Genomic DNA, 12749 nt, shown 5'->3' with positions numbered 1-12749 from the left:
AGAGAAAAGGAAGGTAAAGATTCTTCTTAGGGAACATAGGAAAAAGGGGTAGAAAAAAGCTTTGTGTAAGTGGAGCAGGGAAAAGGGAGAACCTAGGTATGGGCCATAAAAGAAAGCAAAAAAAAAAATAAAACTAAAAATGAAATCTGGAAAATCAAGATGTCAAAAAAGTACTATAATCAAGACAAAAATTTCAGAAGATACTGCTATAATAGGTTGTCATAGTGAATATATGTAATTCCATTTCTAATTCACCATATGAGCCATTCTTATACGAATAAAAATACAGAAATGTTCCTAGTTAGCATTTAGGTGAAGATGGCTAAGGAGTTAGTATCTCATCTTGATATGGCAAATTATTTTATTTGCAAATTTAACCTGTGTTCTAAACCTTAAATTTTAGTGTTTTGTCTTTTAAAGGCAAATAATTACAGTTACCTTATCCATAAGTGAAATGATTTGGAGAATAAGTTGGTCTTGGCGTAGATCATCTCCATGCTTAAATATAACAGGATATTTACCTCCATCTTCTGTTTTAAAGAACAACTGGGCAGGCATAAGAGCACTCTGAAAAAGAATTTTTTCAATTGGGCTTTGAACAAATGACTTCCATAAAAACAAAGAAATAGAGAGAGAATAAAATGGAAAGAAATGATTAAAGAATACCAAGAAATTGACATGGTACTTAAAAAAATTGCACTGCTGAGCACTGTTTTTGAGAAATAAGTGGAACTTATAGAAGTTCATGAAAATTCAAAGGCAAATTGCTTCTCTTTTAAAAAAGGATGCTAACTTCAAAATCTATCTGAATCAGATTATACCTGAATCTCAGGAAGATACTAGACTTCATCATTAGGTAGTCAATTAGGTACTAACATAGTTTTTTAAGAAGCAAATACTGCAAAATTAAATAAATTTTCTTCTTTGAGAAGAGTTACAAATCACATAAGAAATGGATAAAATGTATTTACCTTGCAAGTGACTGGAAAGAAGCCATAATTTTAAAGCAACTACCTAACAAGATCAATCTAATACAAAGAGAATGATAAAGGATCTCTCTTTTTTTAAAGATAGCAGTATGGAAATATGTTTTGTGTGATAATACATGTTTTATCCAGATTGAATTGCTCATCAACTCAGAGAGCGGGTAGAGAAGAATGAAGGAAGACAACATGAATTATATAACTTTGGAAAACTTATGTGAAAATTTGTTTTTAAAATAAAGATAAAACATTAAAGACAACAGTAGACAATACTTTGATTTTAGGGGTACCCATATCCACTTCCTAAGTTGGAAGGAAGAAAAGAGGGGATGGAAGGAGGGGAGGGGAAAAGGGAAGAAGGGAGGAATTAAGAAAGAGAAAGGGAGAGAAGAGGAAGAAAGAGGAAATATTTGCTGATGTTTGGTGTAGAATAAATCCCCAATAAAGTCAAAGATATGGAAAAATCTAAAATACTTATAATAGCACTTTTGTGGTAGCAAAACAACTCAAAAGAAAGTCGGTGCCCATTGATTGGGAAATGGTTCAAATAACTGTGGTTTATAATTAAACTGGATATTATTATTATTATTGTTATTATTATTATTATTATTATTATTGGATTACTATTAAACCATAAGAAATGTCAAATAGAAGTTTAGAGAAACCAGAGAAGACTGAAACTATTCTTTCCAAAGTTTTTTTCCAATGATCTCTTTACTGCTAATTTTAATAGTCTCTTATTAATCATTATTCTTCTTGACCTCTCTGTAGAACTTGATACTGCTACCTAACTACTACTCTTCCTGGACAAAAATTTCTATGGGTTTGTATGACAAGACTCTCTTGGTTTTCCTATTAGAACTTCTTTGAGATCTCAATTTCCTTATTCATCAACAGTGTCATACCCATTAAATATAGGTGTCCACCAAGGCTCTGTCTTGTATTTTTTTCTCTTTTCTCTCTATATAAGAGGTTGGCAAATTATTATTAAGAGGCATGTCCATGACCTAAGAATGTTTTTTACAGTTTTAAGCCATCCCTAACTAATGTGCCTATTTCTGCTCCACATTATCTCACTTTAGTTATCTCATTGGCTTCCTTGGGTTCAATTGTCATCTCTATACGGATGACTCCAAGATCCCTAGTGTGTCTACTGAACTCTAGTTCCTAAATCATGAACTAATTACTGGCTAAATTCAGAAGGTACAAAGCAGAACTTATTATCTCTTGCCTTAAAGTATCCCTCTTCCCAACTTCCCTGTCATAGTCAAGGAGACTATCATTCTTCTGATCATACAGTTTTGCAACCTCAAGGTCATTCTTTACTGTTCACTCTCACTCACTTCATATCTCCAATTAGTTGCCAAATCTTGTGGTTTCCATGTCAACCCCTGGTGCTTTACTATGTCCTTCTCTAGACTCTCTAGTATGAATATACACTACATCCTGAAGACATAATAATTTAATCCTGTTCCCTTGAATCCCACACCTTAGGGGCCATCATATGATGATGTGGTGACAGGCACCAATGTGATGCCTTGCAGGTGAGAACTAATATCCATTCACAAAAGTCAGCTTTCCAATACCATTTCAATTCCCAATAGCCATAGAGCTGGGCCCATTAAGGGAACTACTGTCAAGAAATATAAGGTATGGTCCAGAGTTCACAAAGCAGGTCTAGAAATGAGATGATATTAAAATGGCCAATTGGGACTCACATTCACTCATTTAAAGATATGCAGTGAATGTATAATGCACAAGTTTTTGCAAATTTAATGTAATTTTTAATGCTCTGCATTTAAGGGGAAAGTAAAGCACTTTTGACTATTAATTAGCTTTGGGCATTTAAGGTTTTTAAATAAGAAAACAGGGACATAAAAAGGCATTTCACATCCTCCAAATATTAACCATGTAGAGATATGAGAAATCTAAAGACTAAAATGCATAATTAAAGTTCTCTTTCTTTTTAACTACCACTTATTAAATTAAACTGGTTCCTATAATGAAGTAATTTTTCCAGAACTTTGGAGTACCAAGTTAGTCTTATAAGATGCAAATTAAGGTAAATGCATCTATCATTACCTTAAATAGTGTAGCTGTCTCTGGGATTATTCCTTTAATTTTCACCTGTGGTTCTAAAGGCAATGGGATAAGTTCCACATCTGATAAATTCATCTTTTCATTGTCTCCCAGCAATGCCTGTAGCCTTTCATTCTAGGGGAACAAACCAACAAAAAAGCTTAAATAAATGATGTAAAAATTTTAAAAGAAGTGCTATTAACCTTTTGGTATTAGTAAAATAGCACTTTATTTTGCACAAAAATATACAAAAAAAAAAACCCAGACATTATAAGTATATATGTATACATGTGTTTTTAATGTTTTATAAAATTTTTGTAAATTTTGTTAAATTTTTGAAAAATGTTTTATAACATCCAGTTACTGACTGATCACTCTCAGTATGTTGTAAACAGAAAGAAAAATCCCATAATAGCAAGAAAGACTTCTGTAAAAAAGAATGAAATGAAGTTCATCTTGCTAAACATGAAGAAATAATCAGGGTCACACATAGGCCCAAGTTAAAGAATTAAATTTTTATATCAAAAGATCCGGAGTTGGAGTCAGACAGATCCAGATCAAAGAGTACTAATTTTTCACATGAGTATATTTTGTTTTGGGGTTTTGCTTTAGTTTGAACCATATGGAAATGTGCTTTCAATGATAATACACTTATGGCCCAGATCAAATTGCTTTTACCATCTCAGAGTGGAGGGAGTTGAGGGAGGAAGGAAGACAGTTTGGATTTTATAATTTTAGAAATCATATATTGAAAATTATTATTACATGTAATTGGGAAAACAATCTATTTGAATAATTTTTAAAAAAGAATGGAAAAAAGATCTAGGAAGTGACTTGCCCATGCTCCCCTTTTGGAACTTATTTCAAATCATGTCTTGGACTTTTAAATGTCACACAACTGAGAATGTCTTCACACAACTTCTATGTATTTTATGAGATTATACTGTTACCATCTGACTTATTAACCCTAGTCCCTTGGCCACCCCTCCCTATTACCTTATTATTCATTTTCTCTTTGTCCCCATATCACTTCTGTCCTCTCCCCCATTCCATTTTTAAATAAGGCAAAGGTCAAACTCATATTATTTATGAAAAAAGTTAAATAAATGATAGCTGGTAGCACTGATTGGGAACTCAGAAATAATATGCATTTCTTTTGATTGCTTGCTGACATGAAAAGTCACATAATGAATAAGCTTGAGGATGGTTATTTTCAGAGACTCAGAAAAAGTATTATCACCAAATATAAATCAAACTAAGAAAAAGTAACTCAATAGCACATTAACAAAAAAATCCTAAGCAATTAGTCAATTAATATTTTCAAAATGTACTATCCAGAGCTGAAATAGAAAAAAAAATTCCCATTGATAAATAGGCAATTAAAGTCAAATAATGTTTGAAAATAATTTCCAGCACAGAAATGAAAATGATTCCCACTGATATATATTTCCACTGAATAGAAACAATGTGGCAGAAAATGAAACAGGCTCTTGAATAAGGATACTTAGCTTCTAATCTCAATTTTGCTACTAACTTGCAAGACTTCCAGTAAGTCACTTAAATTTGTTTAACCTTCAGTTTCTTCACCAACAAAAATAAGGCAATGTGACAGTTGATTTCCTAAGATCAATTCTAGTTCTAAAATTTTATAATTCTAAGGCATGATATTTTCATTTCATAACATGTGTGAACCTAACGAAATACTAACTAAAACTCAGTTCTTTGCCACAAGAAATCCTCAATTAAAAGGAGGAAAACAAAAGATTTACACCTTTTTCTTGCGATTTCCACTTTCACGTTGCACCGCCTTCATTAGACAAACCAGTCGATCTACAAATGTCTGCTGTGCAGCCAGCAAAGAACGCATAACTCTAACAGATTTATCACCCTGAGAGAATTCAAAAAAAAGGAAAATTACTTCTCTATACAATAGCGATAATAGTATCTTTAGAAGCTTGGTTGATCTTTATTTTGTATTCTAATAATGATAAACTTCAAGTCAAAGCTGAAATGAAAAAGATCAATTATCTTGATTCAAAGTTAATCAGAAATAATGGGTCCAGTTAAAGTCCCGTCATCACTTGTCAGGTAGAAAATTGTGATTCTTAAGATTAGTTTCTATCAACAGTAATAATTCTTATAATAAAACATCCATATTATAAGATATAATTCAGTTAAAATTTATTAACTGAGTATTGAGTGCCTCCTATGTGCATGGAATTGGTTGCACTTTGGAAACACAAATACTTAGACAAAAGATTATCTGTCCTAAAGGAGCTCTACAAATATAGTAGGAAAGATGATTATTATAGAGGATGTTTCAAAAGTCTAAAACATCTAAGACATCTTGTACATATTATGCAATAAAAGGAAGACTGAGAAGTGCGGGAGATAGATAACTTCCATCTGGGCTATGAACAAAGGCACAATATTTGAGTAGGTATTGAAGCTGGGCTTTTTATTTAAATAGGTGGCAATGGTACGAGTGTGAAGTGAATTAGTCAAAAAGAGAATTAAACAATTAGCCAGACTCTTTAACCACCAGGAAATATACTATAATTGAAATGTATAATTTAAATTATCTTAATTGAGATTAAAATTAAATGTTTTTAAAATTTGAAATGCTAGACAATTTTATAAGTGTCTACAAACAGTAGAAAAAAAGTTATGAATTTAAATAGAAAAAGACAAAATTCTTTCTTATTACTCTTACACCCTCTACTGGCTGAACACTGACATAAGTTTAAAAATCAATGTCAACTAGAAAAGGAAACCAAGTATTTTTGAAAAGAGCTGTGAAGAAGTTAACATTGAAGATAATCTTTGAATTGGAAGGTTCATACCTAAACATCTGTAAAGGAGTTAGTTTAAAAGCAGAAAATTAGGGACCAAAGAAGGCATACTTCTGTTTTCTTCTTTTCAAGAAAAGGCTTAGATCATTAAAATTGTTACCTTCAATAAGGCCTGGCTGAATCTTCTCATTACATTCAGGTACATTTCATGTGTCTTTGGGTCTCTCTGTTGGGTGTCTTGATCTTCACATTCTACTATAACATACCTTTAAAAAGTAGATATGGTTTTTATTCTCTGAAAGCAAAATGAAGCTATTTTACCTCATATAGCCTAAGTAAGAAAATAGGTACTTGGCAAACCTGAGAGGAATAATATAATTGTCAGTTACTTTTATTGTCAGTATCATCATTATTTACTTGCCCTTTTTTCAAACATGCAATGACTAGAATTCACAATGCAATTAAAAAAATAACATGTCATGGCAGAGACCTCCAAAGCCAAGCCTCCAAATTAAGAAGATCCAATCTCAAGCCCTGTCTCATAAATCCAAGCAGTGGGAGCCAGACCAAGTCATTAAACTTCAATGGTCTAAGCAATTTGTTAAGAATTACAGAGTAGGTATCTATCTGCATCTGCATCACTAGGAGTTCTCTTCTTATAGGCATATAAGGAGAACTTTATAATAATGAAATCAGGTTTATACAAATAAGCAACCAAAAGAAATCAGTTTTACTAAAAATTACTTTAAGTACATTTGCACACCATTGATTTTTAAAACATCTTCAAACTTATTACTGCATCTTAACCTCTTAACAATTCAGAGAGTGAGGAAAAAGATTATTCTTTCCATTTTACAGGAAAAAGTAAATATAAAAGGTTATTGACTTGACAAGAGTGATAAAGATACTGAGGGTAGAGCTAGGAATGGAATCCATCGTTTTCTAATACAGAATTCTTAACAATAGAAAAACTCTTTTGTTTTAATGAATGGTTAGCATTGGGTTCTGTTCTTTCAGATACTATGTGGAAAATTTTTCCTTATAGTCAGACAAAATCTCCCATTCTCTATAACCAGCTACTATTCCTAGTTTTATCCTTGAAATCGAGAAAACCAAATAGTATCCCTCTTTTACATGCCAGTTTTCAGAATTATACACCATCATAAATCTCTTCTCCAAACTTAACATCTCTAATTCCTTCACCTGATTTTCATATGTCCTGGTTTCAGTCTTATTACAACAGGCTACTCTATCACTACAAACTCCTCCATTCTAAATACTATGCCTTCATTAATGCTGCCTAAAAGCATTTAATGTTTGCATCTATCATATACTGTTTGTGTCACGCTCAACGTGCAAACTATTACAACCTCTAAATCTTTTCCACATTTTATTATTTATTATTTATTTATTTTATTTAATTTTATTATTATAAATTATAATTATATATAATATATATAATAAATAAATATATGAAAATTATGAAAATATTATTATAAATAATAATGTAAATATTATTATTTAGCATTTCCTCCCTTAAATTTAAGTTGCATTTCTAAATTCAAGTAGTGGGCTTTCTGTTTATCTCTATTATATTCTAACTTTTTAAATTAGGTTCAGATGTTAACTTGTAAAAGTCTTTTGGGATCCTAAATTTGAAAGTAAACCTCTTAGCTATAGCTTTCAGTTATGTATGATACTCAAATCTGAGAGCATGTCATATAAGCCATTTATAAAAAACATTGAAAGAACAAAACAAGGGCCAAGTGCCTGGAGCACTCCATCCATTAACAGTTTCTCAGGCAAATGACATCAATCCGCTAATCACCATTTTTCAGAATTGGTCATCTAATCAATCATGAACTCACTTAACTAAACTACTGTCCTATCCTCATCTCTCCATCTTACTCACAAGTATTTTATGACAAACATTGTCAAATTTCTTGCTGAGCCATTATTAGAGAGTGATTGTTAAGCTGAAATTAACAAAGTTTTAGCCTTGTTTTGCTCCTGGAAGTCTACTTTCCCTTTTTTCCAAGTCCCATATGTCTCTAGAATTAGTAAGTTAGAAGTGAAACCTGGGTACATCAGTCAAGAAGAGCAGTGTTAAATAACAAAAAACTGGTTCTTTTTACCCTTAGAGGCTTTTAGAGCCCAAATAGGGAAAAAATAATTTATAAAAACTCTTATTGCCCCAGGTCAGCTCAGAAATGAAGCATTTTTGCCCAAAAAGGAAAGTACAGGGTCTGAAGCACCTGATTCTAGCTTTCTACAACCTGTAGAAAGCTTCAGCTGCCTCCCATTACCCCTCTGATATTTACCCTTAGGCAAAAGGTTTCCTTGCCTGCCAGTCTACCCAAAAGTTAATTAAATTAAGGTCTGTTCTTAAAGAGACCATACCCTGCCCTTAACTCCTAGACAGTAGTGCCATCTACTGACAAAAACCAGAATTACAATCAATTTAATAATTTAAACAACATTTAAAAAACAAAACATTCAAAATGACTTTTAATAGCATTTCCCAGGCTTCAACAACATTGCTTCTTTGGTATTTAAAATGGTTCATAATTCAAGAGAACATTTCAGAGTGGCTCTATATAGCACTGTTTCTAGCCAGTGAAATAAGTTTGGTATATTACCTATTTGTCCTTAAGAAGAATCAAGATGATTGTTTGTTTGAAATCAGGGCTGCATTAAAAGCTCAACTTGAAAGTAACTCAAAATGATCTTGAAAAACAACTGGAAAATGTAATGGAGGAGAGAGTTTGGGGGAGCTCAAGGCTTTTATGAAAAGTATTGAAAAGAACTTAAAAAAAAAAAACCCAGAGTAAGAGAGATTTATCTCTCTCCATGCTTTCTCATCATCAGAGCCAACTGAGTCTCTGTCCCATCCAGTGAAGATACTGGAGAGGGGAAGGAACCTTAAAGAGTCTGGAGGTGACTTTTTAAGACTTTTCAAACCCCATTGCTTTATTGATTGCTAACTATTCCAGTTTTGCTCCCCTCCAAAACAGTGAAGAAGCCTGTAATGCAGCCAGCAGCATTTAAATTAAAAAAAATTGGAGAAAAGGACTCTGGAAATCAGTACCTGTATCCTGTCACATATATTGTATTTGCTGATTGTTTGTGTTAAGATTTAGTTTTGTTTGTTGAGTTCACATATTAATCTAATCTATACTGTTCCATTATTTATACATCCCCCTATGACTGGACTGGAGAAAATACCATTGTAAAAGTTCATAAAAATTTGTGCAAACCCTTTGGCAAATCTATAAGCCCTTATGGATACTGGCCTTGTCACAAGATCCATCAAGATCACATGTGGTCTAAAGGGCCTTTTGTGCCTTTTTGCCTTTGTTAAATGTCACATAGATGATGATGGATGGACTCCATCAAACTGGTCACAAACTGTATACAACCTTTGGAGAATTTAATGACCTAAAAATTTAAATTGATTTTTAAGGGTGTTCAGAAATAATTTTTGACCTCTGACTGATCATTTGTTTGTCTCTGAGTTGTTTGTAACAAGAGGTAAAGGTTCCATTTAGTAGCTGAAGTGAAGTGCTATAGCACTATTATATTCCCCACCTCCACATATATAAAAATGTAATGAATGAGACATAGAAAGACATGCCTTTTATGGCTATTACAGTCTCACTCCAGAGGATCTGGGAAGATTTTCCTAGGGAGCATGTTTCCCCTGGATGGCTCCCAAGAGGGAGCATTTCCCATGACGTCAAAGTAGCTTCTAGACGATTTTCAACTCTTCAGCTTATCCTACCCTTCCACCAGAATGATCTAGATTCTTGGTGACATTTTAGACCCCAAAAGGTTTCCATTGGCAATACAGAGGTTTGTGTTTTTTCTGGGCTCCTCTGCCACATTTTGGAATGATGGCAATAATAGACTTTGTTAAAAACATTTCAGCCAAGGTTGAAAGATTTGCTATATCTGTAGGACTTGTGACAAGTATCCATGAGTTCATAGGCTTTTTAAAAATGTCACACAGCTACTCATGTGAATCATATGATAGTGGGTTTGTTTAATATTGTCATTTAAATGTGCTCTTATGATTTTGGAGATTTTGGTACTTCTTGAATGTGAATTAGCTGTTATAGTATGTTTTAAAAAGCTGTTTCTTGGTAAAAAAAATCATTTGTACTCACACGGTGAATCATGGCCAAGTTAAAAAGGAAATGGATTTCATTTTGGGGTGAGAAACCTTTGTACTGTACCTCTCCTTGGCAAACATAGTGTGTCACTGATTGTGAACTATATATATATTTTTAATTTTATCAGTTTTTCCTTATATGTGCAATAGTTAATTGAATTTTCTTTTTTCTCATTTCTTGTACTTAAAGTACATACAATCAATATTAATTTTTTTTTAATTTTGCAAGCCTAACCCAAAAGCGTAAAGACTATGGAAACCTGTCATTTATTGATAAAGGTTATGACACTGTGATTAATGTTTGTGTCTGATTCCAGGAGAAGGGAACAAAAGAGCCACTGTAGTGCCAAGGAGAGCACCAAAAGTAATCTGTTTAATGCCTATGAGCACAAGGTCAAAAAAGACCAAACCAATCCTGGTGGGACTGATAAGAATCTGTGCCAAGACAGAGGACTTGTTTGTGGTTCAAAGTTGAGGTTGTTTGACATGTCAGACGCAGGCCTTTCCCACCCCAAATCTGGACAAGTACCAAAGTTTGGCTATCATTCTGACTCTCTCTATCCCTGAGAGTGAAGGTAAAATCAGACAAGAGAATGACACTTCCCTTTTACACAAAAATCTAGTCCTTTTTTCTCTCTTATAGCATGGCAACTTCCAGTAGTCCAGGCTGATAATGGGTAAGTGCAATGTTATTGCATTTTGTCCTACAGAGTTGTGGGACAGAAATTACTTTAACTAAACCCTAATACAAGAGCCTGTTATGAATTTATTCAACTGGACCCTAATATAAGGGTCTGTTATGAACTTATTCTTGTTTGCTCAGAAATTTTTAAAAAAATAGATTTTCGATATCTCCCAAAGTTTGATTTTTTTCCTTCTATTTATTTTCCGCTTCAAGTTTTTATTTTTTCTTTTGATAATTGACGCATACACCCTATAACTCAACCATGTTTCCTGAGTTGATCTGGGTGTTGGTCAACACCCTCCTCAGGGGGGACTGTATATATTTTCATAAAACCCACAATGAAAAATTTTGTTTGAGAAACATTTCAGGGAAAGAAACTTGCTAACTCCTAAAATCCAGAAAATGAACTGTTTGGAGAAAGATGCCTGCAGAAGCCTACACTGCATCAAGAAAATCCAGAATGAGCTTTGGGGTGCAATTGATTGAATTGATACAATACAATCTAGTATCTATCCTACAACATACAGTTTTAGAAAATTGCTGGGGCATGGAGCAGTTAAGTTACTCTTCCAGGAACAAAGAGATAATACAGATATATTATCAGGGAAAGGATGAGAAAGCAGTTCCATCTCGATACAGAGACATAGATTTCTATCCAATTCTCCATTATAGCTATAAAAGAACAGGCATGCCTATATAACTCAATAAATGTTGGATACTTCATTTCTGCTCCCTCCATTTCTAAGAACTATAATTCTATAAATAATTGAAATATTTACTTATTAAATTTTCCTAGTTTTAAGTCAATAAACATTTATTACTGTGCCAAGTGCTATGATGGGCACACAAAGAAAGTGGAAATCACTGCTCCAGAACTAAAGAAGTTCATTTTCTTTCTTTCTTTCTTTCTTTCTTTCTTTCTTTCTTTCTTTCTCTCTCTCTCTCTCTCTCTCTCTCTCTCTCTCTCTCTCTCTCTCTCTCTCTCTCTCTCTCTCTCTCTCTCTCTCTCTCTCTCTCTCTCTCTCTCTCTCTCTCTCTCTCTCTCTCTCTCTCTCTCTCTCTCTCTCTCTCTCTCTCTCTCTTTCTTTCTTTCTTTCGGCTAGGCAATAGGGGTTACGTGAATTGCCCAGGATCACACATCTGGGAAGTGTCTGAGGCCAGATTTGAACCAAGGAACTCCCATCTCTACGCCTGGCTCTCAATTCACTGAGCTACCCAGCTACCCCCAGAAGCTCACTTTCTAAAGGAGAGATGACAGGTAATTTAACAATGTACACATTAATTAAATACAATGTAAATGGAAGACAATCTCAGAGAGAAAGACCTAGCAGCTAGAGAAACTGGGAAGGTCCCCTAGAGAAGGTGAGATGAAATCTTAGTCTAAAAAGAAGCCAGTAAATCTAGTAGACAGAGATGAGATGGAGGAACATTCAAGCATGAAAGACAGCCAGTACAAATAAATGGAGTCAGAAGATGGAGTGTCCTATATGAGCAAAAGCCAAGAAGTCAGTATCTCTGGATTGCAGAATCTGTGGAGGAGAGTAAAGTGTTGTACTAGAAAAGTAGGAAGGGGTCAGCTGTGAAGGAACTGAAGTTATTGTATTTTTTATTTTTTAATATTTTATCTTGGAGATAAAAGGGAGCCATCAGAGATTAATAAATAGGTAAGAGACAAGAACAAATCTATATTTAAGGAATCATTTGGGAGTAACTTGAGGCAAAGAGGTTATTACACTAATAAGGCTATTACAATAATCTGAGAGGTGATGAGGGCCTGAAACAGGGTGGTAGTTATGTGAGTCAACAGAAAAGGACATACACGAGATATATCTTGAATATAGAAACAAAATTTGACAACAAAATGCATGTGAGGGATGACTGGGAAAGTAGGTATAAGGAGGATCCTATGGGTGATTGGAAGAATGGTGGTGCCCTTGACAATTAAAAAAAAAAGTGAGGAAGTTGGAAGGGTTTGGGAAGAAAGCAAATGAGAAACTTTAGATATATTGAATCTGAGATTCTTCCCAGGAAATCTAGTT

General features: G+C 33.6%; 1 protein-coding gene across 2 annotated transcripts in view; it reads right to left on the bottom strand.

Moving 5' to 3' along the window:
* The window catches only part of PIK3C3 (phosphatidylinositol 3-kinase catalytic subunit type 3), a 215952-nt gene that overhangs the window by 118782 nt on the left and 84421 nt on the right, over positions 1–12749 (bottom strand). For both annotated transcript variants that reach the window (XM_007486726.3, XM_056824362.1), the window contains exons 14-17: positions 6015–6120; positions 4834–4950; positions 3066–3197; positions 439–567 (exon numbers count right to left, since the gene is read on the bottom strand). In XM_007486726.3, the coding sequence (XP_007486788.1) occupies positions 439–567; positions 3066–3197; positions 4834–4950; positions 6015–6120 (484 nt within the window). The remainder of the gene's footprint in view (positions 1–438; positions 568–3065; positions 3198–4833; positions 4951–6014; positions 6121–12749) is intronic.

Source organism: Monodelphis domestica, chromosome 3, assembly GCF_027887165.1.
Source record: "Monodelphis domestica isolate mMonDom1 chromosome 3, mMonDom1.pri, whole genome shotgun sequence".
NCBI lineage: Eukaryota > Metazoa > Chordata > Mammalia > Didelphimorphia > Didelphidae > Monodelphis > Monodelphis domestica.
This window is presented reverse-complemented; position numbering and strand designations above follow the sequence as displayed.